The 25,688-nt window shown below is 45.1% G+C and overlaps 1 protein-coding gene across 8 annotated transcripts in view; it reads right to left on the bottom strand.

Annotated features, from left to right (window-relative positions):
* Nucleotides 1–25,688, bottom strand: part of TRIP13 (thyroid hormone receptor interactor 13) — a 303,085-nt gene that overhangs the window by 216,856 nt on the left and 60,541 nt on the right. For all 8 annotated transcript variants that reach the window (XM_068236476.1, XM_068236479.1, XM_068236480.1 and 5 more), the window contains one exon: nt 11,893–12,022. In XM_068236476.1, coding sequence (XP_068092577.1) covers nt 11,893–12,022 — 130 coding nt within the window. The remainder of the gene's footprint in view (nt 1–11,892; nt 12,023–25,688) is intronic.

Raw genomic sequence — 25,688 nt, 5'->3', positions numbered from 1 at the left:
AAATGAAATCAATATTTAGTAGATCCTCCTTTTGCAGAAATTAAAGCCTCTAAACACTTCCTGTAGGTTCCAATGAGAGTCTGGATTCTGGTTGAAGGTATTTTGGACCATTCCTCTTTACAAAACATCTCTAGTTCATTCAGGTCTGATGGCTTCCGAACATGGACAGTTATGTGGTATAACAACAGAGGCGCCAAGTAGAGTAAAATTACCGTATATACTCGGGTATAAGTCGACCTTGTGTATAAGTCGACCCTAATTTTTGACCCTCTTAAGCTGGAATTTATACCAAACCTGATGTGTTTGTGGGGCAGGGGCATCTTATGGACCTTTCCCCCTCAAGCTGTCTCTATCTAAGCTACACAGCCCTCCACCTACACTAACTCCTGCTGCCCCCACCTACTCTAACGTACACTGTACTCCCATGCCTCCATTACTCACACTGTCTGCTCTTTTATGGTCAGAATATGACATACATCATTAAAAGAAATGAATTACTTAACATAAGCGAGTAAGCTTCAAGATGTATTTATGTGGCTAGATGACATTAAAGTTTTTCAGCGTTAGAAGGTGCTTTTATTTAACCAGCTGAGCGGTCTGGACGAGCTCAGCTCGTCCAACACCGCCAGCGGCTGCCGCTCAGGCCCTGCTGGGCCGATTTTGATGAAATAAAAAGCAGCACACGCAGCCGGCACTTTGCCAGCCGCGTGTGCTGCCTGATCGCCGCCGCTCTGCGGCGATTCGCCGCGAGCAGCGGCGAAAGAGGGCCCCCCTAGCCGCCTGAGCCCTGCGCAGCCGGAACAAAAAGTTCCGGCCAGCGCTAAGGGCTGGATCGGAGGCGGCTGACGTCAGGACGTCGGCTGACGTCGATGACGTCACTCCGCTCGTCGCTATGGCGACGATATAAGCAAAACAAGGAAGGCCGCTCATTGCGGCCTTCCTTGTTTATTATGGGCGCCGGAGGCGATCGGAAGATCGCCTCCGGAGCGCCCTCTAGTGGGCTTTCATGCAGCCAACTTTCAGTTGGCTGCATGAAATAGTTTTTTTTTTATTTAAAAAAAACCCTCCCGCAGCCACCCTGGCGATTTAATCAGAACGCCAGGGTGGTTAAGTGAAACTGGGCATGGGTTAATGCCAAATGTCGTTTAAATGTGTGAAAAGTGTGCTGTGTTCTTTCTTAAAAAAGAGATGGAGAATTAATCAGGCTGGCAGGGGGAATCCAGAATCAACACACAGATAAAAAGGCAGAAAGACTGACAAGAAAGGGGACGTTTAGCAAAACTTTCTCTGCAGTCTTCTATCACACTCTGTACACGGAAGAACATCTGATAACAGTCTGGAATTCAGAGAATGCAGAACGGGACTTACACAGGCTTCTCTGCAAAGTACGTATGGCTGGGCTTCTCACTGCAGACTGTGCACGGAGAGATGGAAACCAAAGTGTGTATACAGAGAGGGGGAGGAGGAGTGTCACATGAGAGACTTCACAGGCTTTTCACTGACTGCACGAGCTGGCAGATATATTGATGGAGGAGAAGCCTTTGAAGATCGGGAAGAAGCCAGAGTTCCCGTGCTCGAGTGTGCACTGGTGTCAGCTACTGCGGGTCCAATTAGCAGCCGTTGAAGCATCACATGCTGAGCGGGGGTCAGTCCATTCTCCTGCTTGCAGGGGGAAGCTGCATTGTGGCATCTAGGAATTTTAGCAGAGCAAGGGGACACAATCTGGCTGGCTGGCAGCATTAGGGGGGCATAATGCAGCAGATGCAGAGCAGAGGAGTCGCTTGATACTCGGCTACAAGTCAGAAATTTAGGTCTGACGCGAGTATAAGTCGACCCCCCTACTTTACAAAAGTAGATCAGTCCTAAATTTCTCGACTTATAGCCGAGTATATACGGTAGTTAAAATTGTTAAAAAGGGGGAAGTGGGTGGACTCACCTCCCTTCTGAAAAAATGGCCAGACAATGGGCAGGTTACTTCAAGTTTAAAGTAACATTTATTATGAGCTCCAAAAGTGCAACGCGTTTCACGGGTAACAGTCCCGCTTCTTCAGGCAAACAATTTTTGGAGGGAGCAAAGTCGGGTCAAGAGCCAGATATAGCGCCTCTATATCTGGCTCTTGACCAGACTTTGCTCCCTCCAAAAATTGTTTGCCTGAAGAAGCGGGACTGTTACCCGTGAAACGCGTTGCACTTTTGGAGCTCATAATAAATGTTACTTTAAACTTGAAGTAACCTGCCCATTGTCTGGCCATTTTTTCAGAAGGGAGGTGAGTCCACCCACTTCCCCCTTTTTAACAATTTTAACTAATTTTACTCTACTTGGCGCCTCTGTTGTTATATCACATAACTGTTTAGTTCACCCTTGGTGGAGGGGTGTATCCCCATTTCCTTCTGTCTACAGAGAGCGACTTCTTAACCCTGAGCAGGGTCAGGTTACAATTCTCCCCGCCTGCTTATCCAGTGGTTGCCTTGGAGGCGACCCGTCCTTGTGAGTATAACCATTGTGTGTGTTTGCATCAGACATCACCTCATTAACATACTTCACCATATTGGGCTCTCGGTTCTCCCCCTTTCTTTCAAGCTCCGAACATGGACAGCTCTCCTTAACTCACACCACAGATTTTCAATTATATTCAGGTCTGGGGACTGAGATGGCCATTTCAGAACGTTGTACCTGTTCCTCTGCACGAATGCCTTAGTGGTTTTTGAGCAGTGTTTAGGGTCGTTGTCTTGTTGAAACATCCAGCCCAGGTGCAGCTTCAGCTTTGTCACCGATTCCTGGACATTGGTCTCCAGAATCTGCTGATACTGAGTGGAATCCAAGCGTCCCTCAACTTTGACAAGATTCCCAGTCCCTGCACTGGCCACACAGCCCCACAACATGATGGAACCACCACCATATTTTACTGTAGGTAGCAGGTGTTTTTCTTGGAATGCTGTGTTTTTCTTCCATACATAACACCCCTTGTTATGCCCAAATAACTCAATTCTAGGTTTATCAGTCCACAGCACATTATTCCAAAATGAAGCTGGCTTGTCCAAATATGCTTTAGCATATCTCAAGCGGCTTCGTTTGTGCTGTGGGCGGAGAAAAGGCTCCCTCTGCATCACTCTCGCATACAGCATCTACTTAAAGTGTGCTGAATGGTTGAACGGTGCACAGTGACTCCATCTGCAGCAAGATAATGTTGTAGGTCTTTGGTGCTGGTCTGTGGGTTGAATCTGACTGTTCTCACCATTTGTCGCTTCTGTCTATCCAAGATTTTTCTTGGTCTGCCACTTCGAGCCTTAACTTAAACTGAGCCTGTGGTCTTCCATTTCCTCAATATGTCCCTAACTGTGTAAACAGACAGCTGAAATCTCTGAGACAGCTTTCTGTATCCTTCCCCTAAACCATGATGGTGAACAATATTTGTCTTCAAATCATTTAAGAGATGTTTTGACACCCCCATGTTGCTACTCTTCAGAGAAAACTAAAAGAGGAAGAAAACTTACAGTTGGCCCCCTTAAATACTCTTTCTGATCATTGGATTCACCTGTGTATGTAGGTCAGGGGTCACTGAGCTTACCAAGCCAATTTGAGTTCCAATAATTAGTTCTAAAGGTTTTGGAATCAATAAAATGACAGCAGTGTCCAAATATATGCACATGCCTAATTTTATTTAAACAATTATTGCACACTTTCTGTAAATCCAATAAACTTCATTTCACTTCTCTTCTCTGAACTAAAAACTGCGTTGCATAAGACCCTGGGAGGCCTAACCATGTGAAAGTCACAACAGGAATGCCTCACTCAAAGCTGGCTCTGTGAACCTGCAGGGCTTGCAATGCAGGCAGATGTGAGGCCTCTGTGAGGCGCTTTGCTTTGTACTAGACCTGCATGAGTTTTATGCTCCGTTCATAGCCTGAGGAAGCAGGATATGCCTGTGAAACGCGTTGCACTTTCTGGAGTATATGAATAAATATTTGGTTGAACTCTATCAACAGTTTGTTGTGTCTACCTGGAGGAGGGAGCTCCACCTCGGCCTCCCCAGATTTTTTAACTTTTTATTGACTGTTATCCTTCTGGCGCCTCTGTTTGCTTGTACAAATAATATGTACAGGGCCGCAGTGACAGATCCTGGATGGAAGGTATATTTCTTTGTTTTGAACATTCAATAAATGAACTTTGCTTTAATCTGACTGTCTCCTGCATGCTGGCTGTGATTCCCAGTGCCCCTGAATGTCACAACTGGTGCTTCGGATGCGGGCAGCAGCACTGCAGTGCAGAAACAAAGCCGAGAACCTGCTGCTGTTACCCCTAGCAATCAGGCTATGATGAGGGCCAGCCATTTTCTGCAAAAGCTGACATCTACAGAGGATTTGGTAGCTTTTCTGATGACCTTTGAAAGGGACTGCAGAGTGGAAAGGTTGACCAAAAGACAGGTGGGCTGGCCTGATTGCACCATTTCTGACTGGGGATCCACAAAAGGCATACGATGACCTCTCAAATACACATGCGCTGAATTATGATCAGCTGAAAGCAGAGATCCTCCCCCGACTGGGAGTAACCACACCAGTTAGAGCGCAGAGGGTGTATGGATGGAGGCAGGGGCGTCGCTAGCCCTATTTTGGGGTGGCACGTGCCCCCAATCTGTCCTGGGGTGCCACGGATCTCAGCGGCTCCCTCCAGCCGCTGCCGCCGCGTCACTCAGACCTCAGGGTCAGGTGGCGAGCCGGCGACCAATCGTACGGGCGCTAGGACCCAGCGCCCGCACTGATATGCGGAAGTGACATCACTTCCGCATATAGAGCGGGTGCGTTCGGCGCACGCTCGTACTACTGGTCGGGTCGCCGCTGATCCTGAGGTCTGACTACACTGCCAGGTGAGGGGGGAGCGGTGGCGGCGGCTAGAGGGGGGGCCTCCCTGTCACTCACTCACTACCTAAAGGGTCTACCTGTTACTCACTCACTACCTAAAGGGCCTCCCTGTCACTCACTCACTGCCTAAAGGGCCTCCCTGTCACTCACTCACTACCTAAAGGGGCTCCCTGTCACTCACTCACTACCTAAAGGGGCTCCCTGTCACTCACTCACTACCTAAAGCGGCTCCCTGTCACTCACTCACTGACTAAAGGGGCTCCCTGTCACTCACTCACTACCTAAAGGGGCTCCCTGTCACTCACTCACTACCTAAAGGGCCTCCCTGGCACCCACTCACTGTCTAAACGGGCTCCCTGGCACTCATTCACTGCCTAAAGGGGCTCCCTGGCACTCACTCACTACCTAAAGGGCCTCCCTGGCACTCACTCACTGCCTAAAGGGGCTCCCTGGCACTCACTCACTACCTAAAGGGGCTCCCTGGCACTCACTCACTACCTAAAGGGGCTCCCTGGCACTCACTCACTACCTAAAGGGGCTCCCTGTCATTCACTCACTACCTAAAGGGGCTCCCTGTCACTCACTCACTACCTAAAGGGCCTCCCTGTCACTCACTCACTACCTAAAGCGGCTCCCTGTCACTCACTCACTGCCTAAAGGGGCTCCCTGTCACTCACTCACTGCCTAAAGGGGCTCCCTGTCACTCACTCACTACCTAAAGGGGCTCCGTCACTCACTACCTAAAGGGCCTCCCTGTCACTCACTCACTGCCTAAAGGGCCTCCCTGTCACTCACTCACTACCTAAAGGGGCTCCCTGTCACTCACTCACTACCTAAAGGGCCTCCCTGTCACTCACTCACTGCCTAAAGGGCCTCCCTGTCACTCACTCACTACCTAAAGGGGCTCCCTGTCACTCACTCACTACCTAAAGGGCCTCCCTGGCACCCACTCACTGCCTAAAGGGGCTCCCTGGCACTCATTCACTGCCTAAAGGGGATCCCTGGCACTCACTCACTACCTAAAGGGCCTCCCTGGCACTCACTCACTGCCTGAAGGGGCTCCCTGGCACTCACTCACTGCCTAAAGGGCTCTCTGTCACTCACTCACTACCTAAAGGGCCTCCCTGGCACCCACTCCCTGCCTAAAGGGGCTCCCTGGCACTCATTCACTGCCTAAAGGGGCTCCCTGGCACTCACTCACTGCCTGAAGGGGCTCCCTGGCACTCACTCACTGCCTGAAGGGGCTCCCTGGCACTCACTCACTGCCTGAAGGGGCTCCCTGGCACTCACTCACTGCCTAAAGGGGCTCCCTGGCACTCACTCACTACCTAAAGGGGCTCCCTGGCACTCACTCACTACCTAAAGGGGCTCCCTGACACTGACTCACTACCTAAAGGGGCTCCCTGGCACTCACTCACTACCTAAAGGGGCTCCCTGGCACTCACTCACTGCCTAAAGGGGCTCCCTGGCACTCACTCACTGCCTAAAGGGGCTCCCTGGCACTCACTCACTGCCTAAAGGGGCTCCCTGGCACTCACTGCCTAAAGGGGCTCCCTGGCACTCACTCACTACCTAAAGGGGCTCCCTGGCACTCACTCACTACCTAAAGGGGCTCCCTGGCACTTACTCACTGCCTAAAGGGGCTCCCTGGCACCCACTCACTGCCTAAAGGGGCTCCCTGGCACTCATTCACTGCCTAAAGGGGCTCCCTGGCACTCATTCACTGCCTAAAGGGGCTCCCTGGCACTCATTCACTGCCTAAAGGGGCTCCCTGGCACTCACTCACTACCTAAAGGGCCTCCCTGGCACTCACTCACTGCCTGAAGGGGCTCCCTGGCACTCACTCACTGCCTAATGGGGCTCCCTGTCACTCACTCACTACCTAAAGGGCCTCCCTGGCACCCACTCACTGCCTAAAGGGGCTCCCTGGCACTCATTCACTGCCTAAAGGGGCTCCCTGGCACTCACTCACTACCTAAAGGGGCTCCCTGGCACTCACTCACTACCTAAAGGGGCTCCCTGGCACTCACTCACTGCCTAAAGGGGCTCCCTGGCACTCACTCACTACCTAAAGGGGCTCCCTGGCACTCACTCACTACCTAAAGGGGATACCTGGCACTCACTCACTACCTAAAGGGGCTCCCTGGCACTCACTCACTACCTAAAGGGGCTCCCTGGCACTAACTCACTACCTAAAGGGGCTCCCTGGCACTCACTCACTACCTAAAGGGGCTCCCTGTCACTCACTCACTGCCTAAAGGGTCTCCCTGGCACTCACTCACTACCTAAAGGGCCTCCCTGGCACTCACTCACTGCCTAAAGGGGCTCCCTGGCACTCACTCACTGCCTAAAGGGGCTACCTGTCACTCACTATCGGAGTCCCTGTCACTCACTACCTAACTGGAGGCGCCTGTCACTCACTAGCTAACCTGGGGTTCCCTGTCACTCACTACCTAACTTGGGGGGCTACCATATTAAGGGGGCATTCTGCCTATTTATGTGAAATGCTGTCTATTTATGTGCCTCATGACTGCTGAATTTGTCTTGTTGGGAGCCTTATGATTTGTTGGGGGCCTCATGATTGCTGAATTTGTCTTGTTGGGGGTCACATGATTGCTAACTGCGAGACTATGGGAAAAGCTGAATCCTTATCATATGAGACAATAGCATTAAACCTACTTTTTTAGCTTTTTAAAACAGAAAATGAAACTGGGAGGTTCTAAAAAATTGAATACATTTTTCAGTAGTAGGATGGATGAAATTGTTTATCTTCACAGTTTATTTTCAACTTGGATTTTCCATAATGTTCATGTATGAGTTAAAACGTTTGTACAGTATTTAGTTTAAATTGCTGTTGCCACTTTGCGATAGATAAGTGACTTTTGGGTTGCAGTTTGGGCACTCGACCTCCAAAAGGTTCGCCACCACTGTCATAATCTAATGTCCCACCATTGCTAGGTTCATGTAAATTTGTCTCCACCCGTTACCACACCTATATTCTGGTCCATGGCCCACCCATTTTTCGGTGCGGTGCGATGAGCACGCCGCACAACGTGATCCTCATATTTTTGGCACGCTAGCTGCAGTGTGCTGAATTCTGCTGCCTACAGTATGTACAGTATACGCTGTTCTCTAGTACCTGCACTGTGTGCTGATTTACCTCCAGTGTGTACAGTGTAAGGTGACTCTGTGCCTTTACTGATTGTAAACCAGCTATATTGTATGCTGATCCCAGCTACTTTCAGTATGTACAGTATTAGCTGTAAAGCCTGGTACACGCATACAATTTTGATTAGCCAATTTTAGCTCTGTTCATAAAATTCATTGTCTGTTGGCCCACTTACTGCACGGGGGTGGTAAAATTGGGGGTCAGTGATTGACCAATCAAAATTGTATGTGCGTATACATCTTTGATCTATGCCTATACTGATTGTAAATTATCTAAATAAAGTACAGGGGGCTCCATCCAATATTTCGATGGGCAGGCCCATTATCTGTAGCTTACACCGCTGCTAAGTTCATGTACATTTGGCCCCACCCATGGCCACGCCCACTCACCTCATGGCCACGCCCATTTTTGCCACGGCGCGCGCACATATACCTCCCCACCTGGTGCCCACAGGTGCCCCCGATGTCCAAGGACCCTAGAAACGCCCCTGGATGGAGGTATCGTCCTAACCTTCCCCCTTGGTCACAAATGCACAATCTTATACAATTGGCTTCAAGGTTGTTGCAGCCTGAGAGACTTCTGGGTACTCAGATGGTGGAACAGTTTGTGGTCAACCGGTACTTGCGGTCACTTCCGAGTGAACTGCAGCTGTGGGTCAGTTATGGAGACTCTAAAACCACTGACGAGCTAATCGAGCTGGTGGAGAGATACACAGTCGTGGAGGATCTACTGTCTTCAGCTGGCAGTCGGGGTCTAGATGCAAATCGGAGTGCAAGATCTTCCCTGTCTGGAAGGTTGACTTTGCAGAACCCTGGAACTAGCACTGGAAAATCCAGTGATGTGTCTACACTGACCCTTCGGGAGCTGCAACCAGCAGCTGTTATCCTGCAGATGAGAGATACTATTTAATGCTGGCGGTGTACCGCCTGGGTCCACACTAGGGCTCAATGCCCACTACAGGAGTAACCAATGCAATTTGGATTATCACGAAGAGTGTACTTCTTTGGCCAGAAGGTCTGCATTGCTTCTCCTGGAGATGTCCAGGAGTGTTTTGAGTGCCTGGTCTATGTGAATGAAGCCCCTGCCATGGCTTTGCTGGATTCTAGCAGTATGGTAACCCTGGTGCAAGCTGGAGTAATAGCAGAGGTTAGCTGGAGTAATAGCAGAACTGCAGGGAAACCTCTCAGGGTGGTTTTCATCCATAGAGACACTAGAGTCTACTCAATGGTGCCAGTCTCCATCACCACCTGCTACAGAACAATCACCCACACAGTCGGAGTCAAAAGAAACTTGGTCTGCCAGGTCATTTTGGGACATGACTTTCCAATGTTTTGGGAACTGTGGAAAAGTGTAAGGGAGGGGTTGTCTTGTGGAATGACAATGTTCTGGTACCCTTACAAGATGAGGCTGGCAAGCAGCCGTCAGGTCAGAGTGTCCCTGAAAATATAAAAATGAGCATTGTATCTGTAGAAGAAAATGTCACCGATCATTCAGGTTTTCTTGAAAAGATGGAATGTTCCCCATTACGAGTCATGCTTGGGGAAGATAACAGGGAAACATTCACAAATGAGGTTGATTCTGATCTTAATGTATCAAGGGTACATTTAGGCACTGCTCAGACGCCGGATCCTACTTTTATGAATGTTAGATCTCAGGTCTTTGGAGCTGAGGACCGGTTTCCCCATTTTGCAATTAATCTAGACTTATTATGTCAGGTTATCAAGTGTCATGAGGAGGTTGTTTAACAACTGCTAGTACCCCAACTATGCAGGCGCATGGTGTTAGATCTGGCACACAATTAGGCGTTAGAGGGCCATTTGGGGGCTGAGAAAACTAAGGCACGCATGACTGACCGATTTTACTGGCCAGGGCTGAAAGCAGGGATCAAGAGGTATTGTGCTTCCTGTCCCACAATGCTAGTTAACTGCCCCCGTGTCACATTTCCGTAGCCCTTTGGAGCCCCTACCTATAATTGAGGTTCCGTTTGACTGTATTGCCATGGATATAGTGGGACCACTGGTAAAGTCTGCCAGGGGGCATCAAATTATCCTGGGGATACTAGACTACGCCACCCGCTACCCGGAAGCAGTTCCCTTGAGAAAAACCTTGTCCAAGGCAAATGCCTTTGAGTTGTTTAATATGTTTAGCAGGACAGGTTTTCCCAAGGAGATCCTTATGGATCAAGGTACTCCATTTATGTCAAAAGTGATGACCAATCCATGCAGATTGTTTCAAATCAAGCAGTTGAGAACTTCTGTCTGGTAGAGTGGTTCAATAAAACTTAAAAAATGATGCTTAAGAAGGTGGTACAACAGGATGGAAAGGACTGGGATTGTCTGCTTCTCGATGCATTGTTTGCCATTCAGAAGTCCTCCAAAGGGTTCTCACCATTTGAGTTAGTGTATGGACAGACACCTCAGGGACTGCTTGATCTGGTAAAAGAGACGGAACGTGAGACCAGCCCCCACAAGTGTTGTTGATCATGTGACCCAGTTACAGGAATGGATTTCTAGGGTAATGCCTCTGGTTAAAGAACATCTCCTATGTGCACAAGGAGCACAAAGTAGGGTATATAATCGGTCAGCCCAGGTAAGAGAGTTCTGGCTTGGGGATAGAGTGGTGGTGCTGATACCAACCGTGGAGAGCAAATTCTGGGTAAAGTGGTAGGGTCCATATGAAATAGCTGAAAAGGTTAGGGATGTAAACTATAAGGTCCACCATCCTGGGAGGCAAAAACTTTACCAGATTTACCACGTCAATCTGTTGAAACCATGGAGAGAGAGAGAGTCAGTGTCTGCCATGGTGAGCATGAGTGTAAAATCCGAGGTCAATGCGAATTGTGTAAAAATAGCGCCCACCCTTTCCAGGTCTCAACAAACAAAGGAGTTCCTCCAGAGAAACCGGAAAACATTTTCTGTGTTGCCTGGGCACACAGATCTAATAGAACATGACATTGTCACTGAACCCAGGGTAAAGGTTTTTGTAAAACTTTACCGTATTCTAGAAGCCTGTAGAAAAGCCGTTTCAGCGGAGATAAAAAGAATGTTAGAGTTGGATGTCATTGAAGAATCGCAGAGTGAATGGTCAAGCCCAATTATATTGGTACCAAACGGGACTCTGCGATTCTGCAATGACTTCCAGAAATTAAATGAGTTCTCTAAATTTGATGGGTATCCCATGCCAAGAGTTGATGATAGGGTAGGCCCTGCCCGCTACATCACCACACTAGATTTGACAAAAGGGTACAAGAGTTGATTAATTGATAGAAAGGTTAGTCCCTGCCCGCTATATATCTATCAGTGTATATTTGGGATTGCGCCTTTTAAGAAAAAGGATCAAAAATACAATATCCTTAACGGAGTGATCCACCACACCCGTCATACTATATTTAGTTATTAAGAGGACAAAGATTCCAGAAAATATAATGGCACATCAAAATGTAGCAGAAAGCTATACAACTTTATTGATACAAAAAGTACAAAATGTGAATGTTCATAAAACTTTTATCCAAAGAATTGGAGGCCTAAAATTCTTGAATTTTTTTTTTACCTCTTTTGACTCATAATTACAGAAAGAAATGCACCGCCAGGGAGGTTAAGGGGGCAGAGACCGCTGGTACTTTAGTGATTAACCTACACACAGTAAGTGTATTTTTATAGTGCTTGTTTACAAACAAAAACGCTGCCACATTGTGGAGCACTCCTTCTCTCTGCCTCGTCTCCTCTGTATTTTGTGTACCCAGGTTTGTCTCTTACTCTGTACAGCACCACATAACATGTTGGCACTTCATAAATCAATAATAATAATGATGATGAAAAGGATTTCAAATGTGAAAATGCTTTGTAAATTCTAATGTTTCTTACCAGCAGGCAAAATCCAATGGTTAGCTGCCACAAGGTCCTCATTGTCTTCTTCCAAACTTTCTGCAATGGGACCTTCATCATTTAAGTGAAAAACATGGATAATTACATTGCACTTGCTAAGATCGATGGGCTGAAAAACAAGGAAAAAAGTGAAAACTGTAATGCAAAGAATATTGAAAAAGCAAACTACCATTTCTACTAGAATCTCCACTCTAAAGGTATTTTGTGCTTTTTAAAGGGCCAGTGCTCCTAAGGTATGTGATCACTCCAAACCATGACAGCATAAAAAGATTTGAAAGTTTTGAATGCAGGATTAGCAGCTGTATCATTTAATACACTCAGATCAGTTGCTGTTGAAATTTGAGTTTTATGGTGACAATCCCGCTTTAACAAAGTTTTATGAGTGACTGTATTTTATAATTAAAGGTATGAAAACAGATTATGCCATTTCTCTTATATGTAAAGTAATAACAAAAACAAGTTGTCAACCAAAACAATGGGCCAAAATTATGACCATTAAGGTCTGAAGGTGGCAAAGAGTGACTAAACTGGAGGCCACCTGCACCCTTTTCAACTGCTCCGTTCTGAAAGTTCTGTGCAGATGTGACTGACTGGAAGATAAAGCCACTTCAAGTTTTCTTGACAGGAAGGGGCTTGTATGATTAAATGTGCCCATACACTTCTCAATAACCACCAGATTAAACCATAAAATAAAACCCTTTTTAACCAAAAGCTGCTCAGAGAGGGATCTATCACTGCCCAACACCGTATACAGATTTCCAATAAATTTCACACTGAAGTATATTGGAAATCTGTGGAGCCGCCTCCGCCTGCTGGGCCACCAGTCTGTGCAGATCGTTGCAGTGGGGCACACACTTACCTATCCACTGGCACGCCTCCTACTGTGTCATCTCTCCATCGCCACTGGGACACCTGTACCCTGTGATCCAGGGGCACATACGTGACCACATGCAGGTGCCCTGGCGGTGATGAAGAAAGGACACAAGGGAAGTGCACCAGCAGATAGTTGAGCTTACACTCTGCTGCAAGACTGAACAACCTGTGGGAGCATATTTTAAATGGGGTAGCCCAGCAGAGTGTCCATTAGGGCCATCAGTCATCCTAAAATCAAACGTCTCTACCACTGAGCACCCTTGGATAACGTTGATTGAAATCAATTGAAATTATGATTGAGAAGCCACAATGCAGCATCAATCTCTGGTGGATTTAATTATACAGGTCAAATCTGCCAGCGACATCGAACAACTGTTTGGGCACCTTTAGGCTATTTACACATTGTTAGCAACTGTCAAGCAGGGTTCTCTACTCTATGGAAGAAAGAGGGTTGGCATGAATGCACAAGTGGCATCATGCTATAGAAATTATTTCAAGGTTCTTTAGGGGAAAAATATATATGGCTTGTGTCACGGAACAGGCGTGAGAAAAGAGAACGCAATCGCAATCAGTTTGCTGCACCGATTGTCGTTGCGTTGCCAGATCTCAATCGTATGCCTATGGACCAGGCAGTCAAGCCTGGGGTCTCTCCTTCTCTCAGCAGAGAAATAGCATTAACTTAGGTGCAGGAAGACTCTGTTGATTTGCTAATGAACCAGGAACAAACTCTTGTGTTCAAGAGGCTAGTGTTTATTTTTAATTACCTGAGAACAAAGGTTCTGCACTCTGGCAGAACCACAGATAGGTGTCAATTGCTTCCACCATTTGGTGATCCCAGCAAAGGGGGCGTCCCTCACAGCAGGAGGCCAGGCGGCCTGACTCCGTCAGCAGCAGAGAGTAGATGAATGCTGTATATGATTTTTTGCCTATTTACGGAATACCGTAAATAGGATAGTTATGAGAGCGGTATCATTGGGTTTGTAGTGTCTTGCTGAACTTTTTGATACCAGTCTTGAGGGGCAAGGGGTACGCTACAACCAAGTTATTCAACTTCTCAGGAACTGGACCCTCTACCCTAATCAAGTCTGATGTCATAGGAATTATCATAATCTGAGGAATATTAATCTGTTATCAGCGCAAATGTGGCATTTATCGGCTTAGCGTTACAGCGTTTTATAAGTTTAAACCTAAATCTCTCTCCAAGGACTTGAACTGTGATTGGTTTGTAACGGACCAGAGCAATTTTCACCTGTCAGTGTTCCTCCCTTTTATTCCCTAATACCTTTATTACTACTTATCACAACAAAATGATCTATACCTCGTTTTTTTTCACCACCAATTAGGCCTTCTGTGGGTAGTACATTTTGAATTTTTTTTTTTTTTTTTTTATTCTACATGCCTTTTAACGGGAAAAATAAGAAAATAATGGAAAAAATTATTTCCCAGTTTTCGGCCATTATAGTTTTAAAATTAAACGTTCTCCTGTGGATAATCCCAACACATTTTATTTGCCCAGTTGTTCCGATTATTAAACTATTTAAATTATGTCCCCATCACAATGTAAGGCGACAATATTTTATTTGGAAGTATAGGTGTTATTTTTCAGCTTTTTTTTTTTGGCCAGTCCATAATTACAAGCCCCTATGTAGTAAAGTAAAAGTAATTTTCCCTCATAAAATATAGATTAAAAAAGATTAGTCTCTAAGGCAACTATTTTTGTAGTTTTCTTAAACTGATTTTTTTTTTACATGTGTTTTTTTTTTGGGGGGGGGGGGGGTTGGTTGGAAGTTTCAGTTATTAATTTTTTTCATATTGTGTATGCTTGTATGTGCCTGTATGTGTAATTTTACTTTTTGGCCACAAGACGGCGCTAGTGAACTTTCCCAGAATGCCGTTACATGGTTAAGCCTTCCGCAGGGTCCTCTTCCTTGTCTCTCCTACCTGTTCACACACCTCCATTACCGTACACCCATCCTATGGATCTGAATGAACTTGAGTGAACTCAACTTGCCTAATCTCCATGCTCCCATCCAGTGACTGACTAAGCATTACCGTGCACTCATACTGTGCTACTTGATCTGGTTTGCTTGTATTCCTATATTGTCTTATTGCTGTAAGTCACCTCTAAATATTGTCTGTAACCTTAACTAATGTCCGGCGCTGCATAATATGTTGGCTTTATAAATACAATAAATAAACAAGTCAGAGTTGACAGTAGGGTGCCATCTCGTATAATAATAATAACAATAATAATATTTTTATAGCGCTTTTCTCCCTGGGGACTCGTATCACTGAATCATACAGTGAAAGAGAGACAGAAAAAGAGTGGTGGTAGCCAGGTTGCTCAGAGGCCTGGTAGTCGGCAGGCAGGATTCCTCAGAGACAGGAGGTACCATATTACATCAGTCACCCCCAGTGGTCACTTTCAAACATGAAAGAAACCCATAGCCCTCCCTTTACCGCAACTAGTGAAATCATGGCAGACACAGGGAACATGACGCCAATTGATTTTTTTCCAGCTCTGTTCCTGAAACTTTGCTGGAGTTCATTGAGCAGACCAACATAAATGCCACACAATTTTAATCCACAATCATTTTATGCTACTAAATGGATGCCAACAAATGTGCTCAAGGTTTTCCTAGGGTTGACTTTCAACATGGGCCTGATATTGAAACCAGAGTTCCAGATATACTGGAGTAAAAATCCTACCCACTACATCCCTCCGTATTTGGAAAGCATGACACAGTCACCAAACAAAATGCTCATGAACTGTTTGCACTGTTTGCACTTTAACCACTTAACCCCCCGCGGTACGAATTTCTCCCAAAAAAACAGGGACGGAGAAATCCGTACCTTCCGCGCTACCGCCACTGTCCGCGCTCCCGCCGCTCATGCGCGCACACCCGCCGCTCGTGCGCGCCGCCGCCCGCTCGCCCGGAGATCAATGAACGGGAAAACCCATTCCCGTTAGTTGATCTAAGCCCCCGCAATGATCCGCTGCTTCTATTAGAAACAGCGCGATCATTGTGATCTTCTCAGCCTCCTACTGCTTCCTGTAAGCGTCCTTCCGGACGCTTACAGGTCGCATGTAAACAAACACACTTTGGCCATCTTGTGGCCAAATAGTATAACTACACCCTAAAGCATTTTACATATACAAACATTACATTTACACAATAAATTAACTCATTACCTCCCACACTCCCCAATTTTTTTTTGTAATAATAAAAAAAAAAATACAATAAAAAAACCCCAACATAAATAGTTACCTTAGGGACTGAACTTTTTAAATATTTATGTCAAGAGTGTATAACACTGTTACTTTATAAACTGCGGGCTTGTAATTAGGGATGGATGCAAAACTGAAAAAATGCACCTTTATTTCCAAATAAAATATTGTCGCCAAACATTGTGATAGGGACATAATTTAAACGGTTTTATAACCGGGACAAATGGGCAAATACATTTCATGGGTTTTAATTACAGTAGCATGCTTTATTTAAAAACTATAATGGCCGAAAACTGAAAAATAATAATTTTCCCATTAAAACACATTTAGAATAAAATAATTCTTGGCATAATGTCCCACCTAAAGAAAGCCTAATTGGTGGCGAAAAAAACAAGATATAGTTCATTTCATTGCGATAAGTAATAATAAAGTTATAGACGAATGAATGGAAGGAGCGCTGAAAGGTGAAAATTGCTCTGGTGTTCAAGGGGTAAAACCCCTCAGTGGTGAAGTGGTTAATGATAATTCACAAAATCTAAGGTCACACAACCCAGCCTTTTTAAACTATGGCCACTCTTAATGCACCTCAATGCCAAATTTAAAGAAATGAATGTTCCTGGGCTTGAAATTGTGGTTGACGAATTCCTAATGCCTTTAAAGCGGAATATAACCCAGAATTTCTTCTTTGCTCTAATAGACTATTCACAGCATGTTATATCCAACCAGCATTTTTTACTAGAACATCATTCAAAGGGTTAATCACAGGCTTTAGAAGCTCCCCTGCCAATAGAGCTGATCCAAATGTTAAACAATGTAATCTTGTGTTTACTAAATCAAGTGTGGAATGTGACACATTCTATGACTGTGCAGAAGCTGGTGGACACAGAGAGAGAGTGAAAGCTTGTCTGCCTGACTGAATGAATAAAACCAGTTATTAATAAAATGCAAAGTCAGCTCACAAAGCAAAAAACTGTACTTTTGGGAACCTATAACTTATAAATGAATAATAATACTTATGCACAAATGCAAATATGATAACCGTATGGCATATGAAAAGTAGGATAACATGTTTTTATTGAATTTTATGTCAGGGTTTTAAACCGCTTTAAGTGGTAGACTGGTATTTAAACAATATGTACCCAGCAAGAAAGTTAAGTGCAGTGTGAAAATTTACAAATTATGCAAAAGCGGCACAAGCTGCACACATGCATTTCCCATATACGAGGGGAAGGACAGCCTGCTACAGCCTGAAGGGTGACAGCATACATAGGCATTAATGGGAGAATTGTTGACCTCATGAGCTCCTTATTAAAGAGGAACTCCAGTGAAAATAATGTAATAAAAAAAGTGATTCATTTTTACAATAATTATGTATAAATGATTTAGTCAGTGTTTGCTCATTGTAAAATCTTTAGTCTCCCCGATTTACATTCTGGCATTTATTACATGGTGACATTTTTACTGTGGGCAGGTTATGTAGCTGCTGCTAGCTGTTTTGGCTGTTGGAGACAGCTATAAACAGCTATTTCCTGTCTGTGAACCTTGTTACATTGTGGCAAACTGTCAAAAGTACTGCGGTCCTCAGAGCTTCTTGTGGGAGGGGTTTCACCACAATATCAGTCATACAGCGCCGCCTGATGGTCTGTTTGTGAAAAGCAATAGATTTCTCATGTAAAAGGGGGTATCAGCTACTGATTGGGATAAAGTTAAATTCTTGGTTGGAGTTTCTCTTTAAATCAAGAGTGCCACATATACCAGAATAATTTCTATACAAGTGTGCCACTATTCAAATACCTTTTTGAAGTTCGTACTGTGGCCTGCGGAACCATGAGGTCCAACAGGAAAGGTAGAAACTACCTACGTCCAGGAACCATGTGCACTACCGCGCGCTCCCGCGGCCGATCGCGCGCGTGCACGCGCACTCCAGGCCGCGGATTCGGTAGTCAGGGAATCGATGTATCGGGCTATGGTGCCCGATCACTGATTCCTCTCCCCCGCTGAAAAAGCGACAGCTTCTCTCGGAAGCTGCGCCTTTTCTGGCCGTTCCCTCCCCGATGCGTCACTCTAAGCGTGTGTTACGCTTAGAGTGACGTCATGTAAACAAACTCATGGCCGCGATCTTGTGGCCAAAAAGTAATACTACAACTGAAAATAAAAATAAATTAAAATGAACACACATTTACATTATAAATCTATTGTTTACCTCCCACCCTCCCAAAACTACCCAAATAAAATGTTTACTATAAAAAAAACAAAACCATTACAATAAAAATATTTACCTAAGGGTCTAAACTTTTTAAATATCAATGTAAAGATGAAATATTTCTATTTTTTTTTATTTTAAACTTGTTAATAGTGATAGATGCAAAATGGAAAAAATGCACCTTTATTTCCAAATAAAATATTGTCGCCATACATTGTGATAGGGACATAATTTTAATGGTGTAATACCCGGGACATATGGGCAAATACAATACGTGAGTTTTAATTATGGAGGCATGTATGAAAACTGAGAAATAATGCATTTTTCCATGTTTTTCTTATTCTTCCTGTTAAAATGCGTTTACAGTAAAGTGGCTCTTAGCAAAATGTACCCCCCAAAGAAAGCCTAATTGGTGGCGGAAAAAACAAGATATAGATCAGTTCATTGTGATAAGTAGTGATAAAGTTATAGGCTAATGAATGGGAGGTGAACATTTCTCACGTGAAAACCACGGAACCTGAATGGGTTAAGGACCAGAGGGTGCTGGTCCCATAAATCGCCGCTTCCCGACGAATCGCCGCAATGATCCGCCGCTCCCGACGAACACGCCGCTCTGTCCCCGCCGCAGGCTGCTCTCTCTGCCGTCGCTATAACGGCAGAGCGCTGTGCGCCGGTCAGGAGCCGCTTTCATTGGCTCCTGACCCTGTCACTTCATGTAAGCCAATGAGAGCGGCTTACATGAATGACAGGGCCAGGAACCAATGAAAACGGCTCCTGCCCGGCTCACAGTGCTCTGCCGTCATAGAGGCGGCAGGGCAGCAACGAGCGGCGGGGGCAGAGCGGACCGAGCGGCGGAGACGGGCAGGGGCGCGCGGTCAATGGGACGTAGAGTTTACGTCCTGTCAGGACCGCAGCGCCCCCTGCCCGACGTAGATTCCCACTCGCTCGGTCCGCAGGTAGTCAAGTACAAGAGAGATGTTGTGATGATGACCACAATTTACAGGCTACCATGTCAGTAATGTCTGATAGACGAGAGACACAAAAACCGGTGGCAATCACTGATTATAATAAGCATGTGGGGGCAGTTACATAGTTTGGTTGAAAATAAACATCCGTCCATCAAGTTCAACCAGAAAAAAAAAACACCATCCTGAACCCACACATATCCCAGTTGATCCAGGGGAAGGCGAAAAACCTGACAAGGCTGTGCCAATTAGCCTTAAAAGGAATCTGAAGCGAAAATTAACCTCCTTGACGGTAACCCCGAGCTAGGATCGGGGTGGAAAACCGCAGCTCAGAGCGGTAATCCCGACCTCTGCTAAGGAGAAGGAAGGCTCTGGGTCCTATAGAGCCTTCCCGTTCTGCTCACAGTCCCCGTGTTCCAGCGATGTATCCCCCACTAGCAGTCTCTAATCGGTCGAAAACTGCTCTCTGCCGCTGCTCAAGGATTCAGAAGTTTTCAGGAGCCTGAGTGCTCCTGAAGATAAGCGGCTCCGTACTGCGCATGTGAAGCATGCTGTCCATGCATTTCTGCATTTAAAGAGGGCTTGGATGCTTTCCTTGCATTGAAGGGTATCCACGGCTATAATTATTAGGTAATTATCAGGAGAGTTGATGCAGGGATTTATCTGACTGCCATCTGGAGTCGGGAAAATAACTTTATCACTACTGATCATACGTAAATGATCTATATCTTGTTTTTTTTTAACCATAAATTAGGCTTTTTGGAGGTGATACTTGTCAGCAATTACTTTATTTTCTATACATTTTATAGGGATATAAGAAAAAAAAATCAAAAAATACCCTATTTCTCTAATTCCGTCCCATATAGTTTTAAAATAAGCAATGCGAATATGAATAAAACCCACACATTTTATTTGTAGGTTTGCCCCGGCTATCACAACATTTAAATTGTGTCTCTAGTACAATGTATGGCGACAATATATAATTTGGAAATAAAGGCATCTCTTTTTTCTGTCTTGTGTTTTTTTTTATCTGGTCATTAATCAAAAGCCCTTATTTGCTAACATAAGAGTATTGAGAGTACCTAAGTAAACTATTTCTGTTTGTTTTTTTAAACTATAAAAGGTAAAAACCGAGAGCCCAATATAGTGTAGCTTGTATTGGAGGAGTGTGAATGATAATGATGAAACGTAAGTATTGTACTTACAAACCAGGGTTACCTCCAAGGCAACCACTGAAAAGGCAGGTGGGGAGACCAAGCCTGTCCCCACTCAAGATTAAGACGTTGCTCTCTGTGGATAGAGGAAAAAAAGAGGGTGTACCACCCTTCCACCAAGGGTGGATTCTTGATGTGTAGAGCTGTACAGAGGCACCAGTAGGATAAAAGTCACTAAAATGTTTAAAACGTTCGGGATGCGGTGGTGGACCAGCCAACCCAAAACAGACACAGGTACTGTCGATTCAAGTAATAAATAATTTATTTATATACTCCAAAGACAAGTTGCAACGCGTTTCACGGGCAAAATCCCGCTTCCTCAGGCAATAAACAACTGGAGTGATACACAGCACGGAGTCCAAAATACGCTTGGCACCTCAGAGGTGCCTACACGTTTTTTTTAAACTGTTTGTATTTTGGGAGGGGGAGACAGAAGGGATTAATATTTCCCTAGTAACTTTCTTCCTACTTTGTATTAGTTTCTCAGGAAGTCTGTCTGAAAACCCTTTTGCTTTTACAAGCCTCCACTCAGGTTCCACTCTGAAAGATGAAGTCGATTGAGATTCGGATGTAATGCTGGACCCTGTAACTGTAAATCTGGACGATACGGAAACACTATCTGCTTAAGTCTGTAACAACATGAACCAAAGTCTTTTTGGCCATAAGATGCAAAAAAAGATTACTCGAGTATGATCTTGCAGAATCCTGTTCAGTACTCCTGGCAACAGGGATACGGAAAGAAACCCGTATAACAGTCGAGATCCCCAGTTCATTGAAAAGGAATCCACTACCTGAGGCCTGTCCTGAGAGTAAAGAGAGCAGAACCTGTCACATTTTGCATTGTCTTTTCTGGCAAATAGATACCCCTCCGGAAAACCCCATTTTCTGGTTATCTGCTGTACTTCTGTGGATATTGCGTACTTATACTGGCTGCCTGCTCAGTATGCAAATTTGTATCTCTTTTAGCTCCCTGTCTATAATGGGAGGGGAAACAAGTCTCAAGGAGGGGTGCTGTCCTGATAGACGTCCTGGGAAATATATATCGCTTGGATCAGGTAAGTAATGAAAATGTTATTGCTGTTTTAATAGCAACAAACTGTCAAAATTGTCAGGAATGTATGTGGTAAAAACCCAGGTATGTGAAGTGGTTAAATTGACTGCTTCAAAACTGAACAGTTTCTAATCTTTTTGGAGCTTCCCCTCACCGCCAAGAATATTGTTTAGATGACATTGGAAAGCTGGAATACAAGACAAGGATACAGTAATGCTAGAATACACTACAGAGGACAATGGAATACACTACAGAGGATAATGGGATACATAACATAGGAAACTGGAATCCTTGGATACACTACTAGAAACAGTGGAAAGCTGGGATACACTACAGAGGACAGTGGAAAGCAGGATATGCCACAGATGACATAGAGAAGCTAGGACAAACTACAGAGGACATTGGAAAGATGGGATAAATTACAGTTGACATTGCAAAGCTAGGATATACTAAAGGGAGCACTGGAAAGCCTAAAAACACTGCAGGGAACACTGAGACGCACTAAAAAGCTAGGATACACTACAGAGGAAACTGCAAAGCCAAAGCACAGTACACTGGAAAACTGAGATGTACTACAGAGGACACTGGGATGCTTGGATACACTACAAAAAAGACACTGAAACACCATAATATACTTCAGACACTAGAAAGTTAATGCAAATCTAAAATGAAAATAAACTTATGAGATAATTGTCACAAGCCCCCTAGTGCCCGGACCGCACAATGCCTTCCAATCGGTTTCAGCACACAGACCATGCAATCTGTGGTCGCAATCGGTGCGCAGAAACCGCTGGGATGTTGGCAGCAGACCGACTATATGGGAGCTTGTGAGTTACGGTAATACAAATTACACACTATATCAGGGTATAACTGCCACCACCTCTGCTACCATGGAACAGAGGGACCCACTGACTGGCTGACTCTAGACCTGCAAATAGAAAATGGTTAACCACACTCTATTTTATCTAGCTTTCAACAATAGTAGCAACTCTTCAGAAGCCATGGTTCAGTTATGTGTTGCCGAACAAATAAATGATGTTAGCGTCATGTATTAAAATGCAATATAAATAATTAATATATACAGAAAATCATTAAAATCAACAATTATAGAGACATTAGTAGCACAGTAAAAAAATGAAAAGGGAGAAAATACTTAGCTTGTGGAAATATGTCCTTTCTGGGAAAACTCGTAAAGTTCCTTTGTTTCAGTTCAGGAGCAAAGCTCAGACAAGATGGCCGCTAACCACATGGTCCTCTGGCTAGCAGCAGCATGCTTTTGTGAAGATGGGATTTGGAGGACTGAGGTCCGCCTGCTCGCAATGTGCTTTTGATGAAGCTGGTTTGGGGGTGTGGCAACGCCTGCCCCCTCTGAATTACCCACCAATGACAGCCCACCTCCTCCTAGGGGAATTTTGAGCTTAAAAGGTAAAACATTGCAACTCAAACGATAAATGTCATATTTAGGTGGATAACAGATTAATATTCCTCAGATTATTATCAGAGAGCATACTTGGCTCTCATAAAAAGAACTCTGCTAACACCTATGAAGACAACAGAGACCCCCAGGCTTGACTCCCTGGTATCCACAACATAAGATTCCGATCTGGCACGTCAACGGCAATCGGTGCAGCAAACCGACTGCAATTGCGTTCTCTCAATAATTAATCATCTGTGTACTACCAATGATAAATAAAATATTAGTAACATAGAAAATAGTTGCATTTTTTATTTTCAGCTTAACAGTCTGATGCAATCTTAAAAATTAACCTGCCACAGCTACGGTTTATAATCCACATTCTGATTTCTTTAGCGAAAAAGAAAGTTAAGTAATGACCCCCTAAGCTTTTCTCAAGTAAAACCATGTGGCCCAGCTCGCACAGTTGGCCCCAGACCGTTGGACTTTCCGGGGTCAATTGCGGTCTCACGGAGGGTGAAAGGAGAACGCCGTGAGAGGGATAAGGCCAGAGGGTGCTGGAGGAAGCCCCAGGTATGTATATTTTATGTAGCATTCCCCATCTCAAGTTCTGTTTAACTTTAAGGAGAGATAATTTGTGAGATAAACAGATGGGGAGGAGTCAATAAATCATCAGCTATGTCAAGAAAGGAGAGAAAACCATGAGTTAAGTCAGGTAAGGAAATATGAATCACGAGCTAAGCCATTTAAGGATATATAAATTGTGAGTTAATAAGTAAGGAGAGATACTTTAACAGAAAAGTTTTGCGAATACACCCCAATGTCGCATCACTTCAGGTACGCTTTAAGATACACTACAGTGGGGACAGTGAAAAGCAGGAATCCGCTACAAGGAAATGAGAAAGCTGGAATAAACTACAGGGGATAAGGGCACAAACTCTGGTGGTGGGCACTGGAATGGGATAAGGTTTCATAAGGGATGCAATACAAAACTACATAGAAGAATAATCTAATTTCTCAGCATCATTAGGTCTTGTTGGACTAGCATGCTTACATTTTTGGAGGTAGTGGACGCCAACATGGATATTAACCTCCCTGGTGGTAATCCCAAGCTTCGGGGTAGGAAAAATGAGGTAGGAGCGGTAATCCTGAGCTCAGCTCGGGGCAGCTAAATACCTGGTTTTCTTTGCTTTCCTGGGTCCCGCACGCGATGAGCGCTGGCCAGTGGGACTCCAGGCTTCCTACCGCGGCCACCAGGATCCCCTTCTCCTTCGCTCTTTTTCCTGGGATCCCGTCGGCCAATCAGAGCAGCAGTTCAGAATGACATCTTGGGAGCGTACGGTGCGGAAAATGTAATTGTTTTAAAAAATTTAATTGTTTTAATGTGACTGGCCCAATTTATGCATTGTATTGGATACAAATGTTGCAAGGGGATAAATGCATTTGTATCCAATGCAATGTAGCCAATTGGTGCTTAGCTGCTTCTGAGCAAAGTGTGATCTGCTTATCTGCTTATTACTCTGACTACCCGTTACCAATTTTTGCATGGATTTTGACTATTTTCTGCTTGCTGCCTGCACTGATTTTTCCCTGAAATTTGACTATTTTCTGCCTAATTGTTGCCAATTTTTGCCTGGATTTTGACTACTCTCAGCCTGCTGGCTGTACCGACTTTTGCCAGGATTTCGAATACTCTCTCTGCCTGCCGGTTGTACCAACCTCTGCCTGGATTTTGACTACTCTCTGCCTGCCACCTGCCCAGACCTCTGCCTGCCTGTCATCTGCTATGACGTCAGCCTCAAGAAGGTGTCTCACACCGGAAGCGCTGGAGTTTGAGGACAACGATCCCGATCTGCAGTCACTGGCAGACTCGAGTGACAGTGACGGACCTGGAGATCTGTCATCTGACTCAGGTAGCGAGAGGGGCACGGACTCCATCACCACCAAGGTTATTGATGTGCGCATTTGGTGCCCTGTTGACACTAATCAGACCCCACCACCGCCCCCACGTTTCCCTTTTACTGGGGATCCTAGCCTGAATATAGACTGTGAACACAACCCCCTGGCCTACTTGCAGCTCTTTTTCAATGATGCTGTCATTAAAAAAATTGTGGTGGAGACAAACCGTTATACCACACAACAACTGGCTGCTCCACAAGGGCCCTTTTCGAGGAGCAGAACATGGGAGCCAATCACTATGGAGGACATGTGGCTTTTTTTTTTTTGGTCCAATTATTCTGCTGGGGGTGGTGCACAAATGGTATTGGTCTACAAATAAAATCATTGCTGTCACGGAAGAGCTGTGAAAAATGCAATCGGTTTTCTGCACAGATTGTGATTACCGATACAATCCAGATTGAATGTGTAGGTATAGCAGAGTGCAGATGGCTTGGGGTCTTCCTTTGAACCCTGGCTATTCAAGTTGTTTAACCCAGGTAGAGCTTTTCACATGTATCTGTAACAACTCAGACAGGGTAATTACCGTATTTTTTGGACCATAAGATGCACTTTTTCTCCCCCAAACATGGGGGTAAAAAGTGCCTGCGTCTTATGGTCCGAATGCTGCCTGGTGCCAGGTGTCCCCCACTAGGAATTACATCAGTGCCCATGTCCCTGCAGCTGTCCTCTTATTTCCCCGTCTCTGTAAGGTGTCCGTGGGGAGTGTGCAGGATCGTTATGCCCCCCCTTCATGTCCCCGGAACTACCCCGCCTCCTCTGCCCCATCCTCTTCGTCATCAATGCGGAAGTGAAGGGAGATAGACTTTCGATGATTACCGCTCGATATCTCTGCACTGTGGTGGCGTGCATTGGTAAGCCACAGACTAC

Source organism: Hyperolius riggenbachi, chromosome 5 (assembly GCF_040937935.1).
Source record: "Hyperolius riggenbachi isolate aHypRig1 chromosome 5, aHypRig1.pri, whole genome shotgun sequence".
In the NCBI taxonomy this organism is placed as follows: Eukaryota; Metazoa; Chordata; class Amphibia; order Anura; family Hyperoliidae; genus Hyperolius; species Hyperolius riggenbachi.
This window is presented reverse-complemented; position numbering and strand designations above follow the sequence as displayed.